The sequence below is a fragment of the Megalobrama amblycephala genome, linkage group LG7 (genome assembly GCF_018812025.1).
Source record: "Megalobrama amblycephala isolate DHTTF-2021 linkage group LG7, ASM1881202v1, whole genome shotgun sequence".
Classification (NCBI taxonomy): Eukaryota; Metazoa; Chordata; class Actinopteri; order Cypriniformes; family Xenocyprididae; genus Megalobrama; species Megalobrama amblycephala.
This window is the reverse complement of record NC_063050.1, coordinates 41,626,105-41,643,776: the sequence shown is the minus strand read 5'-3', so window position 1 is coordinate 41,643,776 and position 17,672 is coordinate 41,626,105. Positions and strand designations below refer to the sequence as shown.

The following is a 17,672-nucleotide window of genomic DNA, read 5'->3' as shown; positions in this document are numbered from 1 at the left end:
GCATTTTAAATGATTCGATCTTTGATTGGAGAAAAGGTGAATTCTTTAGCCAAGTAGATATGTGTTTCTCAGGTTTATGTAAACTGCTGTTCAAAAGTTTTTTTTTTTTTTTTTAATTAATATTCAGCAATGATGTATTAAATTGGTCAAACATGACAATAAAGACATTTATATTGATTGTCCAGCCAAATGTGTTTTCATATCTGAACATAGTTGAGACAAACCCATATGTCATTGTCCCATAGACCAGATTTCAGTCAAAACTCAGTTTTTACTAAACAACTAGTTATTGTGTTTAGCTTTGTACTGAAGAATTTCTCATGTTAAAGAGTTTATGGGATAGATTTTTTATGAAATCTTAACTTTAGCGTGATCTCATTATTGTTTTTTTATATTTTTATTTAATTTTAAACAATTTAAATAGTTCAGTTCACTTCCTTTTTAGTAATGAGTTGCGTTTATTTTTTACTGCATTTAAAAATCATATAAATCAAATAAATTTAAAAAATAATTAATCATGTAATCAGAGCTTGACATTAACTTTTTTGCTCACCAGCCACTGTGGCTAGTGGTTTATTAACTATTAGGGGTGTAACGGTACACAAAAATGACGGTTCGATACATACCTCGGTATTAAAGTCACGGTTTGGTACGGATTCGGTACAGCAGGAGGGAAATTAAGAAAAATTAAACACAAAATTGCTTTTTTTTTTTTTTTTTTTTCTTTTTTTTTTTAAACAGTGGTTTACTGAAGAAATAGTGTGTCTGTCTTTAAATAAAATCAATTATAATTAAAGCTGCAAGTAGCATTTACCGGGGTTCAAGCATTTAAGGCCTTTAAGCACATAAAAAGTTATTATATTTTATTCAGCAAGCATGTAAACACTTAGATCAAAGATGGAAAAGACCATTTATAGCCAACACAGGCAATTCAGTGAGGAAAAACATGTTTTTTAAAGGTTTTTTGACAGTTATAGCGCCATCTATTGCCCGATCTCCACCAGTTTTTTTGGGTGTCCTCTGAGTGTGTCCTTACATATGTGTGCCAATTTTGGTGAAAATATCTCATTTCGTTGTAAAGTTATAGCCATTTTAGTAAAAGTGGCTCCGCCCACATTGCATGTTTTCACGCCCCTTAGCGACTGTGAATCAAAATTTCAACATTCTCTCGATAATTATTGATATATAGACTCCAAAGAACATTTCTGCACTGGTTTGGTTCCGATCGGGCAAAAAACCTAGGACTAGTTCGCAAAAGTAGGTTTTTCACATATTTGCGAATAATTTATGAACGATTTCATTGACAGCATTGGTTCTTGAGGCAAAGTTGTTCAGCAAATGTTCAAATGATATGCATATTTTGTGGTTTTATGAAACCACGTGATTACCGAGGCGTAAAAACTGATTAGCGCCAACTTGTGGCCGATTTCTTTCAAAATTCTTACAGTCCTCTAGGTCCATGAGTCAAACATGCCCATCAAGTTTCTTTCCGATCGGCCTCTGTTAACCTTGTCTAATAGGTGCTCAAACTTCATTGGCTGATGGTGGCCATGTTTTTTTAAGATACGCCAATGTCCTCCTAGAAAATCGGGTATCTGAGTAGCGAGCAAGACTACTACCATCTGACAGAAAGTTTCAAGTCTCTAGGCCATATGGTTTAGGCTGCACGATGCGTTTTATGGCGAAATAATAATAATAAAAATCCTTACAATTACAATAGGGTTTCAGCACTTCGTGCTTGAACCGCTAATTAAAAATTTCTTATGGATAAAAAAATCTCATCTAATGCTGTAAACGATATATAGGGAGCACTTTCTTGCACATTACTATAATATTAAAGGTTACAATTAACAACAGAGCCCAAATTCTTAAATTAAGTTGCTATTTATTTTTAGATATAATAATCAACACTCATAAAAATTGTATGTAAACATGTAAATTGCATATATGCATTGCATTAACTTCAAAATCTGTTTCTACTCCAATTCAGTACTAAAATATATTAATTTACATAGTGACCGTCATAACTCGTTTTCATGACAGATTTATTTAAACATACATTAAACATATACATTAAATAATCAAGACAGGTTAAGTAAAATATACTGAATATATAGGCTAATATAGTGCATATATGTAGCGAAAGAGTTTCTCTAGCGAACGCGACATATTGTTTACAAGCTGTTTCAATGATGTCTTTCCATGTTTGAAACACTGAGTGATCACACGAGATACGTTTCAGTAAGTTGTACTGTATATTTCAATATACCTTCAGATGTTCATTTATGTTTATTCTGTAACTAATATTAAAGAGGAAGGGATGATCGCATTCACTCGCGCTCCACACTGCTGTTTGAAATGAGGCGCCTGTACAGTGATCTGTCACGCCACATCAAAGAGCGACAAAAAGGCATATTGTTTGAAAATGGACAGAATTTTAAGGATGAGACTTTGTTTCTTATCTAAAGTAAACACAGAGCTTATTGCGATTATTGGTGGTTAATGGTGGTTAAAAGTGGTTAATGGGCTATACAACTCTGTATTCGTCGGTACACATCAGAGGTTGCGTTAGACTTTAATATTGTCCGTCATTTTGACTGACAGGGTCGTAAAAATTCCGTCATAATCTATTATTACCCTTCATTTTAATTTTCATATATTAATTATAATAACACATTTAATTGCTTTTATTTTTGCTCACATTTGAACAAAAATAAAAGCAAATAAATGTGTTATTATAATTAAAATATGAAAATTAAAATGACGGGTAATTCACACGTGAAATTTCTCTGTACTGTACTATAGGCTACGTGTTGGTAGCCATTAAAGAAAACGTAGTTTTATATTTATGTTTAAATAGTCCTATGTTATGTTTTAAATTCATCTATTTGGTTATGAAAAGTGAACAGCATGAGTAAGATGCATCATAAGATGCGCAATATATCGGGAGACATGGAGTGTGTCAGACATGATTTTGACCACTTCATTAAGTTTTGTTTAGTAGAAAGCCTTTCTTTAAAGTGAATTTCGTTTTGTAAAAATTGTATCTTAATTTTAATCAATTTTTCATTAACCAATTGCCTGGATGTAATAAATAAGAAGCAAATATAGCAGAAAATATAATCATGACATGGCTGCGCTGGCGCGATCACTGGTGCGTGAACTGGAGCGCATCTTACAGGCTAAATGACACTCAGCGTATAGGCTGTTTGCCTTGCAGGTATGAGAAATATCTCTATAGAAAGCATGAAATATCTACTTTAACGAAAACGAAATAATTCAAACCGAAAAGAAAGGTAGGCTATATGCTGTTTTCAGTTGATAAATAAACAATACATAGTGCGCCTCCCTTCCAATAAATCGCAATAGGCTTAAAGCTTTGTGTTGCTTTTCATATGGAACAAAGTCAAAGAAAAGAAATTCAAGCAATACATTTTGGCGCTCTTTAATGTGGTGTGATAGATAACTTCTGGGTACTCGCCTGTGCCTTATCAAACGCATAGCAAAAGATTTGTGCCAGTTTAATTTTTGTTGTGGATCCAGTGCTCTGCTGCTACATTGGAGCGCACTCGCCACCAACTGGACAGGGGTGGGAATTACAGTTAAAATTTACAATAGATCACCCTCAGTGTAATCTGTCAACGTGATGGACGGCCTTCAGATTTTTCCGTCATTGATAAAAAAAATTCCGTCAATGACGGACAATTTTCGGTTAACGCGACCTCTGGTACACATATACCGAACCAAAAGACGTGTACTGAAAAGTTTAGGTAAGAATACTTGTACCATTACACCCCTAACTATATTCACTTGGTATTTTTACTGGTGGGAATGAGTAAAATAATGCGCAATCCCACGCCAAAATTCAAGCCCTGTCAAATCAACAATATTCTTTCAGGGCATATGAAACGAGTGAGAGGAGGTGGGTTTGTGTGCCAACCTGCTGACAGAGAAATGAGTGATGGCGTTACATGCCAGTGCTGAAATTCACCCGCATTCAGTGGGTTCGCAGGTGTTAATGTCAGGCCCTGCATGTAATTAATAGCACCACCATGGAAACCATCATGGTTCTTAATGTTTGTTTGATGAAGAGAGATTGTTTTTGTGTGTAAATATAGTTTCATGTATATACACACAGTATATTCTACTGACTTCTGTCTTGTGAATTCTCTCTTTCTTAGATTCAGATGTATCAGCTGTCTCGTCTGTTGCACGACTATCACAGAGATCTGCACACTCATCTGGAACAGTACGAGATCGGGCCCAGTCTGTACGCTGCTCCTTGGTTCCTCACTGCCTTTGCCTCACATTTCCCACTTGGATTCGTGGCTCGAGTGTTCGGTGAATGCACACATCCTTACTCACACTTACACGCACACACTCTCAACACACCCTTTTCCAATGTAAATAAGCTCCTGAGATTACCCATTACCACAATGCTTTTTATAATTATACATTAAGCAGAATTATTTAAAACTGGGACAGTCCCTTTGGAGAAGTTCCTTGCTCAATGGCACAATGGTTGTAGTTCATGAATTGCGTACAACCTACAATCCTTGGGTTTTGTTACCAGCTCAGATGTTTAACCGCCAAGCCACACCAGCCACAGATAAAAAGCATCTTTTATTGAAGTAAAAAGTTAAAACGAAAGCACGTCAGGAGATATCAGCAGGCAGATCAGGTGCCACTGTGGTTGATAGTGACGCATTGCCATTCTTTCAATTTCCATAGAAGTGTTTATGAAGATGGTCTACATGTTTGGCATTCTTTTGTTGTCTTGAAGGATACTGTGGAACACATACACAACAGCGCATTCTCTCTCTTTTGTTGTTACCATATACAGTCAGGTGCACATATACATCTGCACGTACACAAACACAGCCTGTCTACAGAGAGATATTAACGAAATGTTGCTAGCTGGCATCAGTTTTCATCTTAAAGGGTGGTTTTACAGGTTGGGGAAGAATTTTAGCATCTGTTTTTTACTTTCTTTGTTATTTGTCTCTTTTAAGTGGTGCCTGCTATTGCACATACTTTCACAAAATCCATTAACTGAAGTATTAATCTTTTGTGCATAATACGCCCTGTTTGAGCTACAGACATGGATGATATCTTAAGTCACATGGTTTATTGTGCTGTTATTTTTGTAAGGAATCACAGTAATGATTTTATTTTTAACTAAAACTATTACAAATTATTTTTGTTAATTTAAATAAAGCTTAGATAAAATTTTAGATGAAAAAATTATATTAGATTATAAAATTTTAGATTATAAAAATTAAATTAATGACTAATGTACTTCATGAACTTGTACTTTAAAAATGTAACAAAATTTAAAATGTTGCCTTTGCAACTAACTGTAATAAAATAATTTTTAAGTTGAAGTACAAAAATGTTTATAACTGAAAATGCTAAAAAATAAATTAAAGCTGAACATAAATATTACAAAAAACTAAATTTAAAATGAAAGCTGAAAATATAAAAATAAAAGCGAATTCAAAATATTAATAGATAATGTAATAGTGCATAAATAATACTAAAATAACACTGCCAGCTAGCTAGTGAAATGGGTGGGGAAAAAAGGTCAAAAACACAAATTTTGTTTATTTAAAGGGGTCCTATTTTGCTTTTTCCCTTTTTCAACATTAGTTAGTGCGTAATGTTACTGTTTGAGCATAAAAAAGATCTGCAAGGTCCCTTACAAAGGGAGATATTCACAGAAAACACTTTTTAAGAACTACAACAAACTGCTCATTGAGACTACAACACGCTTCTTCCGGATCTTATGAAGTCACAATATCACTCATTTAAATGGCTAATCCCCACCCACGAAATACAGAAAAAAAGTGACGAGGCCTGGTTGAGCTGTGCTAGAGAAGTCACAGAAGAAGAGCTGCTTTAGTAGCATGTTGTTGCCACGTTGAAGAGATGCTGTTTTTTTTCACCCTGGTTCCAAAACCCCATTCTTTCGGCCTAGGTGAACAAACTTAAAAAAACACTGTTCCTGAACTTTATAACCCCAACGTTTATCTGTGTGCTGCACATTTTATGGAGAACAGCTTCCAGAACCTAAGAGAGTACAATGCCAACTACTCACAAATGCAGCAGTTCCCACTTTGTTGGGACAAACAGTTGTTTATGGATCACAACATGTAATGGCTCCGCTAGACTGCTAGCTACATTTACAGTGTTGATGAAGTGTTTTGCTATGGGGCTCTCGCTTTTGTAAGACTGTTCACCAATCTTTAGGAACTTACAACTCCTGTAAAATCCTATACATCCGTACTTGCAAAGGTTCTGCACAATTGTCTAGTTCATAACCGGTCTCAGGGTTTGAATCAGGCTCAAATTGGTATGGCAAAATTGATGGCATCATTAATATTTAGACCTGAGCAGATGAAATGGTTATGGCAAGGGTGTGACATTTCCAGAACACATTCTAAGCTGTTCGCCAATCAGAAGAAACTGGTCCAGCTAACCAATCAGAGCACATTTTGTATTTTGGAAGGAGGGGCTTCTTCAAAACAGGAACTAAACAGTGCATCTGAGGGTGCTTCTCAATATCCCTCCTCGTTTCCTCGCTCCTCCGTCCTCCATCCTATGACCCGGAAAACGATCGAGCTCAGCCATCTTGAAGGACATCTCAATTCTCTAATTGCACCGCGAGGAGGCGAGGATCGAGGAGTGAGGAGGCTTCCTGAGGAGTCATGAGCGAGGATACACAGGTGCATCCTTTGCGGAAGTCTTTCTCGTCGAGAAACCTGACGCATGCAAAAATTCTCCTCCCCCTTCATATCTGTCACAATAATTTAAATGTATGCTTTACTTTTACAGTTTAAATAAACTTTATACCTCATATATTTCAATGGGGCATCTTGCTTTATTAATATTTATTATAATTTTTTAAATAACCAAACTTTAACAACATATGAGTAGATCCCTCGAGCGCAGCTGATGACGCTTTGAAGTGACGCCAAAGGGAGCGAGGATAAATCATTTCACTTGATTCAGTTCCTACGTCCTCACATCTTTTCCTTGCGTCCTTCCCTCGCATCCTGAAGGGGTGGCGCTAAGACGCGAGGAAAGGAAACGAGGATGCACAAATAAGAATTGAGAAGCACCCTGAGACAGACTGGGAAGAGCAATAATGTAAAATATTTGAAAAATATGCGTAAAATGCGTTTTTTGAACAGTCGTGCATGAAAATCTATTCTAGTACACACCAAAAACAAAATCAAGACTTCCTAAAAGGGAATAATAGGACCCCTTTTAAATACTTGTTTACATTATCATAGTTTTAAACTTCTAATAATTTGTATTTTTATGATGTATTTTTATATATTACATTTGAAAAGGCAACTGCAATCTGAACAGAAATAAAACTGTATATTTGTTTTTTTATTCCACCTGTGTATATATATATATATATATATATATATATATATATATATATATATATATATATAAAATGCATTTGTTGCTGAATAATTTGATCATCTGCCCTTCTCCATTTATCATTTCAAAGAGCTGAAAATCCTGTGCCTCTTTATCTTTCTTTGCAATCTCTCTTTATCTTCTATGGGAAAGCTGAAGTTAATTATGCATGATAATCACAATCGCTGGTGCTTAGCGACTGGCGCTAACTTTGTTTTGCTTTGCCACAATTCCGTGACAGTGTGTGTGGTGTGATTATAAGGCTGAATGTCACTGACCTTGTGGCACACAAACTCACATAGCTCTTTCCAAGGGTAATCAGTTGAACCATCGTATACCATCTTGAACCACTCATCTCATTTTACGCACGCTAACGTACACATTTCTGTTTACAATGTTTTGTCTTCACACACACATACAGTGCAAACACAGCTCTCAACAAATCTACTGGAGATTTTCAGTTGCAGATTTCTTCTACTCTTAGGCAAAAACTGTATTAAAGTAGATGCAATAAAGTAATATAAAAATAATAGAATATATGTCAACTGTTATGGTCATAAGTTTACATATTTAATTTTACACACATTAATAATTTAGCAAAATATGACGGTTCAAAAATATGCATGATGTTTTTTTCTTAATAAGCTATTTTACACAACAGAAAAATACAAATTATTACAAGGTTAAAACTATGATAATGTAAACAAGTAGTTAAATAAGCAAAATTTGTTTTTGACCTTTTTTTCCCCACCCATTTCACTGGCTACTTGGATAATCCATGTCTAGGTGCGCATTAAACGATTTTAATAAATGACTTTGAGGCAAAAATTGCCCTCTGCATATTGGATATTATTAATTGTTTATGCTTATTTTCCCTATTTGATTTAACATTAATTTTAAGTTCATTTATAAACACAAAATTAATTTAATAAAACTGTTTAGCAATTCTTAATTTTTTAAATGATAGTTTTATTTTATTTTAATGTTTGTTTATTTTGACAAAATGGTGAAGAATTGGTGCATCCCTAATATATTTGTTATCAGGCACGCTGCTTATAGACGACTGAACTTTAGTGGTGTATGTTGTTGTTATGTTATGTTATGTTATGTTATGTTATGTTATGTTATGTTATGTTATGTTATGTTATGTTATGTTATGTTATGTTATGTTATGTTGCTGTCAAACAGTCAAACATAGATGCCTTCAAATGGATTCCTTGAATTGAACAGTATTTATTGATTTTATATTTTCCAGATATGCTGTTCCTTCAGGGATCAGAGGTCATCTTCAAGGTTGCCTTGAGTCTTCTTGGCAGCCACAAGCCTCTAATTCTCCAGCATGACAATTTAGAGTCAATTGTCGAGTTCATCAAAACAACTTTACCCAATCTGGGCCTCGTGCAAATGGAAAAAACAATCAATCAGGTAATATCTGTGTCAGAGTTAACTTGCATGCCTCCACCACCATACCTGCATTCCAAATAGATGTATTACTCATATAAATACACATGCTTACTTTCGCTAGGTGTCAAGGTAGCGGCACATTTGGGTGTGGATTATTTTTGTGCTTTTGTGGTGACACCCATATACGTGTGTCTTTCCCTATACAATCAACACATACTCGTGCTTGGGTGTGTCCTGTGTTCATCTTCATATGTGGTTTTGCATAAGTACTAGTTTCATCATGAACTCGGCACAAATAATAGATGGAGTTAGTAAAGTATGGGTGTTGCTCTGTGTGTGTGTGTGTGTGTGTGTGTGTGTGTATGTGTGAAATTATTCTTACATGAAAAGGCGTTTCATACAAGACAATTATCAGGAGTGCTGTCCTCTCTCTTGAATATTTGAAATGATGCCCAACCACGTACGATGACTAGATTTAGCAGCAAGAAAATTAATTAAGTAAAACAAGTGTAACAAAATGAACAAATGCGAAAAGCATTGTGCAATATGTCATTTACTCGTATTCTAGCAAGGAGAGTCAATAAGCAAGCAGGTTTCTACATTTTTATGTTTTTTTTTTATTATTATAAGGGTTGGTAAATACATTCTAGAGTAGACACACATAAATCAAACAACCCATAAAAGTGGTTAATGTGGCCTGTGCGCTATATTACGTCTTCCAAAGCCATATGATTGCTGTGTGAGGAACAGACTGAAATTTACACCTTTATCCTATGAATATCTTTCCCTGTAACGTAGAGGATAATGATGATTTTGATGATGAATTTAAATTTTAACTAATCAAAATCTAGGTATAGAATGAGAATCCTTTTAAATTTATTTGCTTCATATTTAAAATTTCTACACTTTTTAAATTATGTGTGTGTCTATATATATATATAGAGAGAGAGAGAGAGAGAGAGAGAGAGAGAGAGAGTCATGTGAAAAAGTTAGGACATTATTGAATTCCTATTGAATTTCATGGTTTTCCGTATCATAATAAAAAAAATCATCTGGTCCCTGGCAGGTCTTAAAATTTGGAAAATAAAACCTCAGATGAACAATAACACATGACATATCACACAGTGTCATTATTTATAAATTCAACAAAAACTAGGCCAAAATGGAAAAGCCATGGGTGAAAAACTAAGGACACCCTATGAACAAATTGCTTACAGATCAACTTTTAGTAGCAATAACTTGAAGTAATCATTTTCTGTATGATTTGTAGTCTTTCACTTCATTCTGGAAGAATTTTGGCCTATTTTTCATTACAATGTTGCTCCAGTTTATTGAGGTTTGTGGGTATTCGTCTGTGCACAGCCCTCACCACAGCATTTCAGTCGGGATGAGGTCTGGACTTGACTGGGCCATTGCAACACCTTTATTTTTTTCTTTTCTTTAGCCATTCTCAGTGATCTTCAGATCATTGTCCAGTTGCAGTTGGCCAAGCTTTAGCTGTCAGACAGATGGCCTCACATTTGACTCTAGAATCCTTTGGTATACAGAGGAGTTCACAGTCGACCTGATGACTGTGAGATGCCCAAGGCCCGTGGCTACAAAACAAGCCCAAATCATCACCCCTCCACCAGCATGCTTGACTTTTGAGATGAGGTGTTTGTGCTGATATGCTGTGTTTAGTTTTCACCAAACTTGGTGCTGTGCATTATGGCCAAACATCTCCACTTTGGTCTTGTGGTTTGTTCAGATGCAACTTTGCAAATTCCTGCCATGTTTTCTCCTGTAAACCCGTCCAAACATGCCACACTTGTCCAGTCCTTTTGTAATTGTACTGTCATGAACTTGAACATTTAACATGTTAACTGAGGCCTGTAGAGTCTGAGGTGTAGTTCTTGGTGCAGACAGCCCAAGAACTACACCTCAGACTCTACAGTCTCAATTTCTCTGAGCATTACATGGTCTGATCTTGTGGTGAATTTGCTGGGACGTCCACCTCTTGGAAGATTGGCTTCTGTCTTGAATGTTTTCCACTTGTGAATAATCTTCCTTACTGTAGAATAATGACCTTCAAATTGTTTGGAAATGGCTGTATAACCCTTCCCAGATTGATGGCAGCAACAATTGCTTCTCTAAGATCATTGCTGATGTCTTTCGTCCTTGGCATTGTGTTAACACACACCTGAAGGCTCCAGACCAGCAAACTGCCAAAACTTCTGCTTTCATAGAGGTCATCACACTTTGCTGATGATTGATTAATCAAAGTGCCTGCTTGTTACATACCCTCTTATTTCCTAAGGAAACAATAAGGGTGTCCTTAGTTTGTCAACCATGGCTTTTCCATTTTGGCCTAGTTTTTGTTAAATAAATAATGAAGTTCCACTGCCATATAAATGACTCCCATTATAGGATCACTGAGATAAAAATTTTATTGAAGATATCTCCGTTTGATGTCAAAGAAGTGTGTATGAGCACCCTACACTTTTTATAAATTTATGAGACTCTAAAACGGCGGTTGCAAAGAGCTCTCTCACACACACACACATACTATATGTTTTCATTTTGTTATTTTTGGATGTTGAATGAAGTTTTTTTAGACCCCCCCCTCATCATATAACTGACATTTGTATGCACGCACACACACACACAAATAAACATGCTTTGACTTGCCCATCTTTGACATGTTCATCTTGTATAATTGTACATGTCTCTGTGAAGGTGTCGGAGATGGATATCAGTAAGCAGCTGCAGGCCTATGAGGTGGAATATCATGTTCTTCAGGACGAGCTCTTGGATGGTCCCTCCACTCTCAGCCAATCACAGCGAGTTGCCCAGTTGGAGAAGACCAATGGAAGCCTCCGACAGCAAAACTTAGACCTCCTAGAGGAGCTACAGGTAGCTCATGTTAACCCAAGCAGAATCCCTTTATATATTTGCATTTACGTAGATTAAAGACTCTGAATTATCTGAATTTTCAGCATTAACATAATCAAGATTCAAAGTGAAATGGTGCTTCTTTTTATACTCAGCGTTCAAAATATTTTCTTTGGGTTTTGTTTTGTGTGTAGTTTTGTTTCAGCTGTTTAAATTCAGCATTAGATGTAGTGTAAATGGTTTCCTTGCAAAAATTCTTCCTGAATATTTTATACTTTATTTTTTTTTTTACATTGCAATTGACTTAAAGGTCATTATCTTCCTCCATCAGGTTGCCCACGCTAAAATCAGATTTCTGGAGACTCGTGTGGACGGCCTGGTGAATCGAGAGTCTGAGCTACAGTCGGAGGTAAAGACTCTCCAGCAGGAACAGACCGAGCTGCAGCAGACTGTATCCAAACTCAGAGATCTCCTCAGGAGTCTGGGTATAAACAGCCCCTCCCCTGACCAGGACAACCTCACCGACACAAGCAACAACCAATAACTGTGCCAGTGAGGATGCAGAGTCTAGTCTTTATAAACACTCAACTGTCATCACCAGTTCTGCTGTCAAGCTCCTCCTGTAAATATCACCTCTGTCATAATCCTAGGACGGGGTAGGGTTTTTTCAGGGCACTGTAGTTTCTTTACCTGAGAAGATCTTGGAGATATGATCTTGGTCTTTCTCATTAGAACTGATCAAACATTAGAAACAAAGATCAAAACATTAAACAGCTCAAAAGAATAGCTGAGATGCCTCCCTTTCTGGTTCTTACAGCTATCATGACTGGCTTTTACTTTATGGACAGAGAAGTTTTGGGTCACTGTTTTTTAATAGACACTCCCTGCTGTTGTTTTGGTGTTTTTAAAATTGCAATGATGCCAACAAACCTCTCTAAGGTAGATTTGATTGGCATTTAGACATTAGATTGACAGTTCCCCAAGCAAGCACTGAACAGCCCATTGAAAGGCTACGGATCAATGCACTTTTGCTGTGCAGTGTAATGTTTGCACCCTGTTCTTATTTCGTGTGAATGTTTGTGTGTGTGTGCATGTATGTATGTGGCAATCAACCATTATATTCCAGTGCAATATAAACAAACAAAAAAAAGACAACCCTCCAGTACACTGTAAACCCGCACAATCTTCTGTTCTAAAAGAAACCAAAGAGGAGCTTCATATCTGAGTGCACTTCCATAATCAGAGAAATCTTTTTTTTTTTTCTTCTTCTTCTTGAGGCTCAGACAGAATGCAGCTGATTGACACATTTCCCAAAATAGCATTAACACGATTCAAGCTACATACGGTCCCTTTCATTGTTACACACGAATGCAAAACTTCACATATAAGCTCAGTATCCATCAATTTGTATGTGCGTTTTGGATAATTTGGATTTTGAGGTTTCCAGCGATGCGTTTTTAGCTACTTGGCTGCACTGCTGTTAATGTGGTACCCGAAAACCAAAGACCTTATTTTTAATCCTTCTCTGCAACAAACTGTCAGGTGCTTTTATGTGTGTTAGTGCGTTTGTCTGAGCACACTGTACGCAAATGTCTGTTTTAAATTAGTTGTCACCTCTGTATTTGAGCGTGAAATATTTTGGCAGGTGGAAATACATTGGAAAAAGGGTTGTGAGTGAATGAGGAAAGAACAGATCATCTTGCTTCATTTGCGTGACAATAAGCCCTTACCCTTTGACCTCTTGTGCTTTTCTGGAGAATTCCATTTGTGTTTCTCAGTGTTGGAAAGACAAGGACAGACACTGTTAAAACATCATTCTTGATGAAGTGCTTTATTTTTATTGGTTTTTATTGAGAGTATTATTCTTATTATATGCATTAAAATACATTTTAAATTGTTTGATATACAGTGTTGGTTTCTGTTTGTGTGTGTGTGTGTGTGTGTGTGTGTGTGTGTGTGTGTGCACGCATTTGTTTGTTTCACTCCAAAGACCAATTCCATGTAATACTGTTGAATGAGATGTTCTAATGAAGCGTTTCATTAAACAACATTGCACCTGGTTTCGATGATCTAAAGTGAATACTAAGATAAATTTCTTCAGGAAATCATTTGTAGAAGCTTTTACATAAATTAAATACTCCATGCTTCTGCATGTGTTTGTTTGTAAAAAGCCATTTAAAATATCTAAGATAATATATTATATATAGCCATTTAAGATTGCATCTATAACAGTTTAGAGGCAAATTAAAAGTGATAATGTCAATATATAATGTAATGCTTTTGAGTTAAAGGATTTTGTAACACAGCTATGTCATAATTATTCAACCCCTAGTCAAAGCTGCTGTTTTCAAGTCACTTATTTGTCAAGTCAAGTCAAGTCAAATTTATTTATATAGCGCTTTTTACAATCGGTAATTGTTTCTAAGCAGCTTTACATATTAGAAGCACAGAAAAAAGAGAAGTGGTTAAAAATAAGCTGTACAAGCAAGCGTGGTAATATGTAACATACAAGATGGTGCTACAGATGGTGCTACATGGTATGGTACAAAATTGTGTTAAAACAAAATTAAGCCTTTGGAAACTCTATAACAAAAGTAAATTAGCTTGTGCTGTTACACATATATCCATTTAACCTATGCATGTGCTAAAGTTGAGTAAATATGTCAAACCAAGTCAAAAGTGCTTTCACTAAAGCTATAGAGAACAAATAGTTTTATTACATTAGAAAGTCTATGATTTCCAAAACACTAAAAGTTCCCAGAGACACAGCCAGCAGCTTTATTCATAAGTTTAAAATTGGTTGTACCAGAAAATCTCAGGGTGTTGAAGAAAAAGCACAATATTGTTAATGGGAATAAAATGTTTGATCAGAGCAACTGAGAAAAACCCTCAATTTTACTGCCAAAGATTTGCAAGATGACCTGATAAAAGGAGGAAAAAACACTTCAATGCGGAGTATAAAAAGAACACATGATGGGGCACCTTACCGAATGCCACTCTTGACCAAGAAGAACATAAAAGGCCTTGAATATGCTTAAATTGATTTGGATAGACCTGTGGAGTTCTAGAAGAAAGTTATATGGAGTGATGTGACCAAACTGGAATCATCATTACATCTGGTGCAAGAAAAGGCAAAGCTTATGAGCAGATCTCCATGGTCGAACATGGAGGTGGTCCAGTCTTGTAATGGGGGTGCTTTGCTGTTTCAGGAAGTCAAAATCTTGAATGTATGAAGGACATCATGAATTCTTTGAAGTATCAAGCCATTTTGGCAAAGATTGTGATGCATTCGGTGCAGAGACTGAAGCTTGATGATCAATGGACCTTCCTGCAGGACAGCCATTTCAAAGTATACATCCAAATCTACTTAAGCTTGGTTCAGGGATCAGTCATGAATGTTCTTGAGTGACCCGTACAGTCTTCAGATTGAAATCTCATTGAAAATATTGGTGGAATTTGAAGAAAGCAGTGGTGACATGGAAACCAAAGACTATTGGTGATCTGGAAGCTTTTTCAAGTGAGGAACGGGCCAAGATTGCAGTAGAGAGGTGACAGAAGCTTCTAAGCACTTACAGGCAACGTTTATTGGAGATTATAAAGAATAAAAGATTCTGCACAAAATGTGACTTTTTTGAATAATTTTGTACATGAATCATGTTTAGAGCCAATTTGATTTGTTTCATTATTCCTTATCTTTACGTTCTCAGAATCACTCAAATGTGTATTAATAACTTTCTATAATAGTTTACTGATGCCTTTGTTGAATTATTTTCATAAAATTTTGTTCTCGGCAGCAAAATGTTTGATACTTCTTGTAGGACAACGGGGGTTGAGTAACTTTGCAACTGATGCTGATATTATATGGTCTGCTATTTCACAATATTTACTCAAATTATGAAAAATGTTAAAAACTTTGACAGATGCTTTTATCCAAATTAAATTGCATTGCATTGAAATTGCATTTAATTTTTAACAGTTCATGTATTCTCTGGTAATTAAACCCATGACCTGTTTGCAATGACATGACATTGCTTGTGCCATGCTCTACTGTTTGAATGAATATAAAATTCAAATTAATATATTTAGAACTTGTCAAGGCTCTAATAATGGCAGTATACATCATATCAGAATTGTAAACAAGAAACTACTACATCAGTGATCAGTGTTTCTTAAAGTATTTCATCATTCTTTAGTGAAATTTTCTGTTTGAAAATAGTTAGAAATTAATGTAATATTAAGCAGATATATCAAAGTGATATGATTTAAGTTCAAACAACTGGATATCATTGACTCCCAGCAATTAAATCTGTATAATATACATTTCTTTAGACATAAGATAAATTGGTAGATTTAGCAAATATAGTATTTTGCGTCACCTCGGAATTGTAAGGTTCTATCTGACATTTTTGTCAAATTTGAGTTATTCTTACTCTGTGACAACATATTTGCATTATGTGTTTTTAAGTTGGGTACATTTTCGAACTTTGTATTCAGAAAACAAAAAGGTTCTATCTACAAAGTCAAATTCAAACTTGGTTCTATAAGGTTCTATTTGTGAGCCAATCAGCACTCTGAATGCAAACAAGAGTACCATCAAAGACTACAGAATAACACAAGACGTGTCACTCGTATTGTTTTGAATGGGAGAAAGTAGGCTTGTTTGAGATGCGCCTAGCCTCGCCTGAAGTTCAGCCGAGAGTAGGCGGCTGCAGTGAGGGGAGGAGTGGAAAAAGTGCAGGCAAGACGGACAATTCTCCGTTCTCGTAGTGCATCAGACACCTGCGAGATCAAAGGCGGATATCGCGGGATTCACACTCGTGCACTGTGTTGCTGATAAACTGGATGTAATTTACGTTCTGTTGCTTTTAAATGAAAATAAACATAATGAACAATACACCCAAAGTACTTGATATTTATTTCCATTCGAAGGATGTGTGTATCAATCATTTTTATTTTAATTACAGACATGTTTTTATATATTTTTATAAATATGATAACAGTCACATAACCCACAGAGAGATCGCACTGTCAGAGACTTTTGGAATATTCACACATAATTTATACGCATAAAATCATGGTATTAGTGTTTCAAAATCAAACATTTTAAAAGAGATCAATACATCACGGTTGTTTAAACCAATAAGCTTTAAGCTGTGTCGTCATCAAGTCGTTTCCCATCGTGCTTTTGGTCAGCGCAGTCGGTGGAGAGCAACTGCGCTCGACTGCAGAATCCGATGAGGCCGCCTCGCACTCGCGAGAGGTTTTTGACACACGTCAGCATGACATCAGAGCAAGGCGGACCACCCTCGGACACATTTCTAACCGGCATGCATCTCGCGGTGATCACCGTTGATCGATTCTGCGCAGAATTTGCTCATCTCAAACAAGCCTAGTGTAACCAGTGCCCAAGGAAGTGCGGAAGTTGAAGTCGGCCGGGTCCGATCTTGTAGCAGAACTTCACTTGCGTTAGCATCCCCATTGACTCCCATTCATTTTCGCACTCAGTGAATAACTTTACATCGAGGCGTTTAAAGACTCCATTTGTCCATTATTTATTTTAAAGATACACGACAATGTATAAAGGGCTCCATTACCTTCTATGTTACATTATGGCCCCGTAGATACAGTTTTTGTAAAAATAGGCTAACGATTGCGTCATAACCACTCGACTCTCTGTCGCACAGTAGAGAAATTACCGTACAGCAGGAGGGAGCTCGCAGGCACGGGGAGATGTCAAGAGAGATGGCTCGGTTACATTTTAAAATATTATACAAAATAATTAACAGAATATTTCTAACCGAACTCCCCGCAGCTCGCCGTCTCTGCATCTCGCGGTGATCACCGTTGCAGACGATCGATTCTGCGCAGAATTTGCTCATCTCAAACAATGGGGTCGCTGTGTCCATTTCTTTTACCTAGTGTAACGCGCAATATGGCGGAATAAGTCCCGCCTTCTAAATAAG

General features: G+C 36.2%; 1 protein-coding gene across 4 annotated transcripts in view; it reads left to right on the top strand.

Annotated features, from left to right (window-relative positions):
- tbc1d1 (TBC1 (tre-2/USP6, BUB2, cdc16) domain family, member 1) overlaps positions 1–13,611 on the top strand; it is an 85,159-nt gene extending 71,548 nt beyond the window's left edge. For all 4 annotated transcript variants that reach the window (XM_048197498.1, XM_048197499.1, XM_048197500.1 and 1 more), the window contains 4 exons: positions 4,182–4,341; positions 8,690–8,859; positions 11,554–11,730; positions 12,041–13,611. In XM_048197498.1, the coding sequence (XP_048053455.1) occupies positions 4,182–4,341; positions 8,690–8,859; positions 11,554–11,730; positions 12,041–12,253 (720 nt within the window). In that variant the 3' untranslated portion in view covers positions 12,254–13,611. The remainder of the gene's footprint in view (positions 1–4,181; positions 4,342–8,689; positions 8,860–11,553; positions 11,731–12,040) is intronic.
- The last annotated feature ends 4,061 nt before the right edge of the window (positions 13,612–17,672 follow it).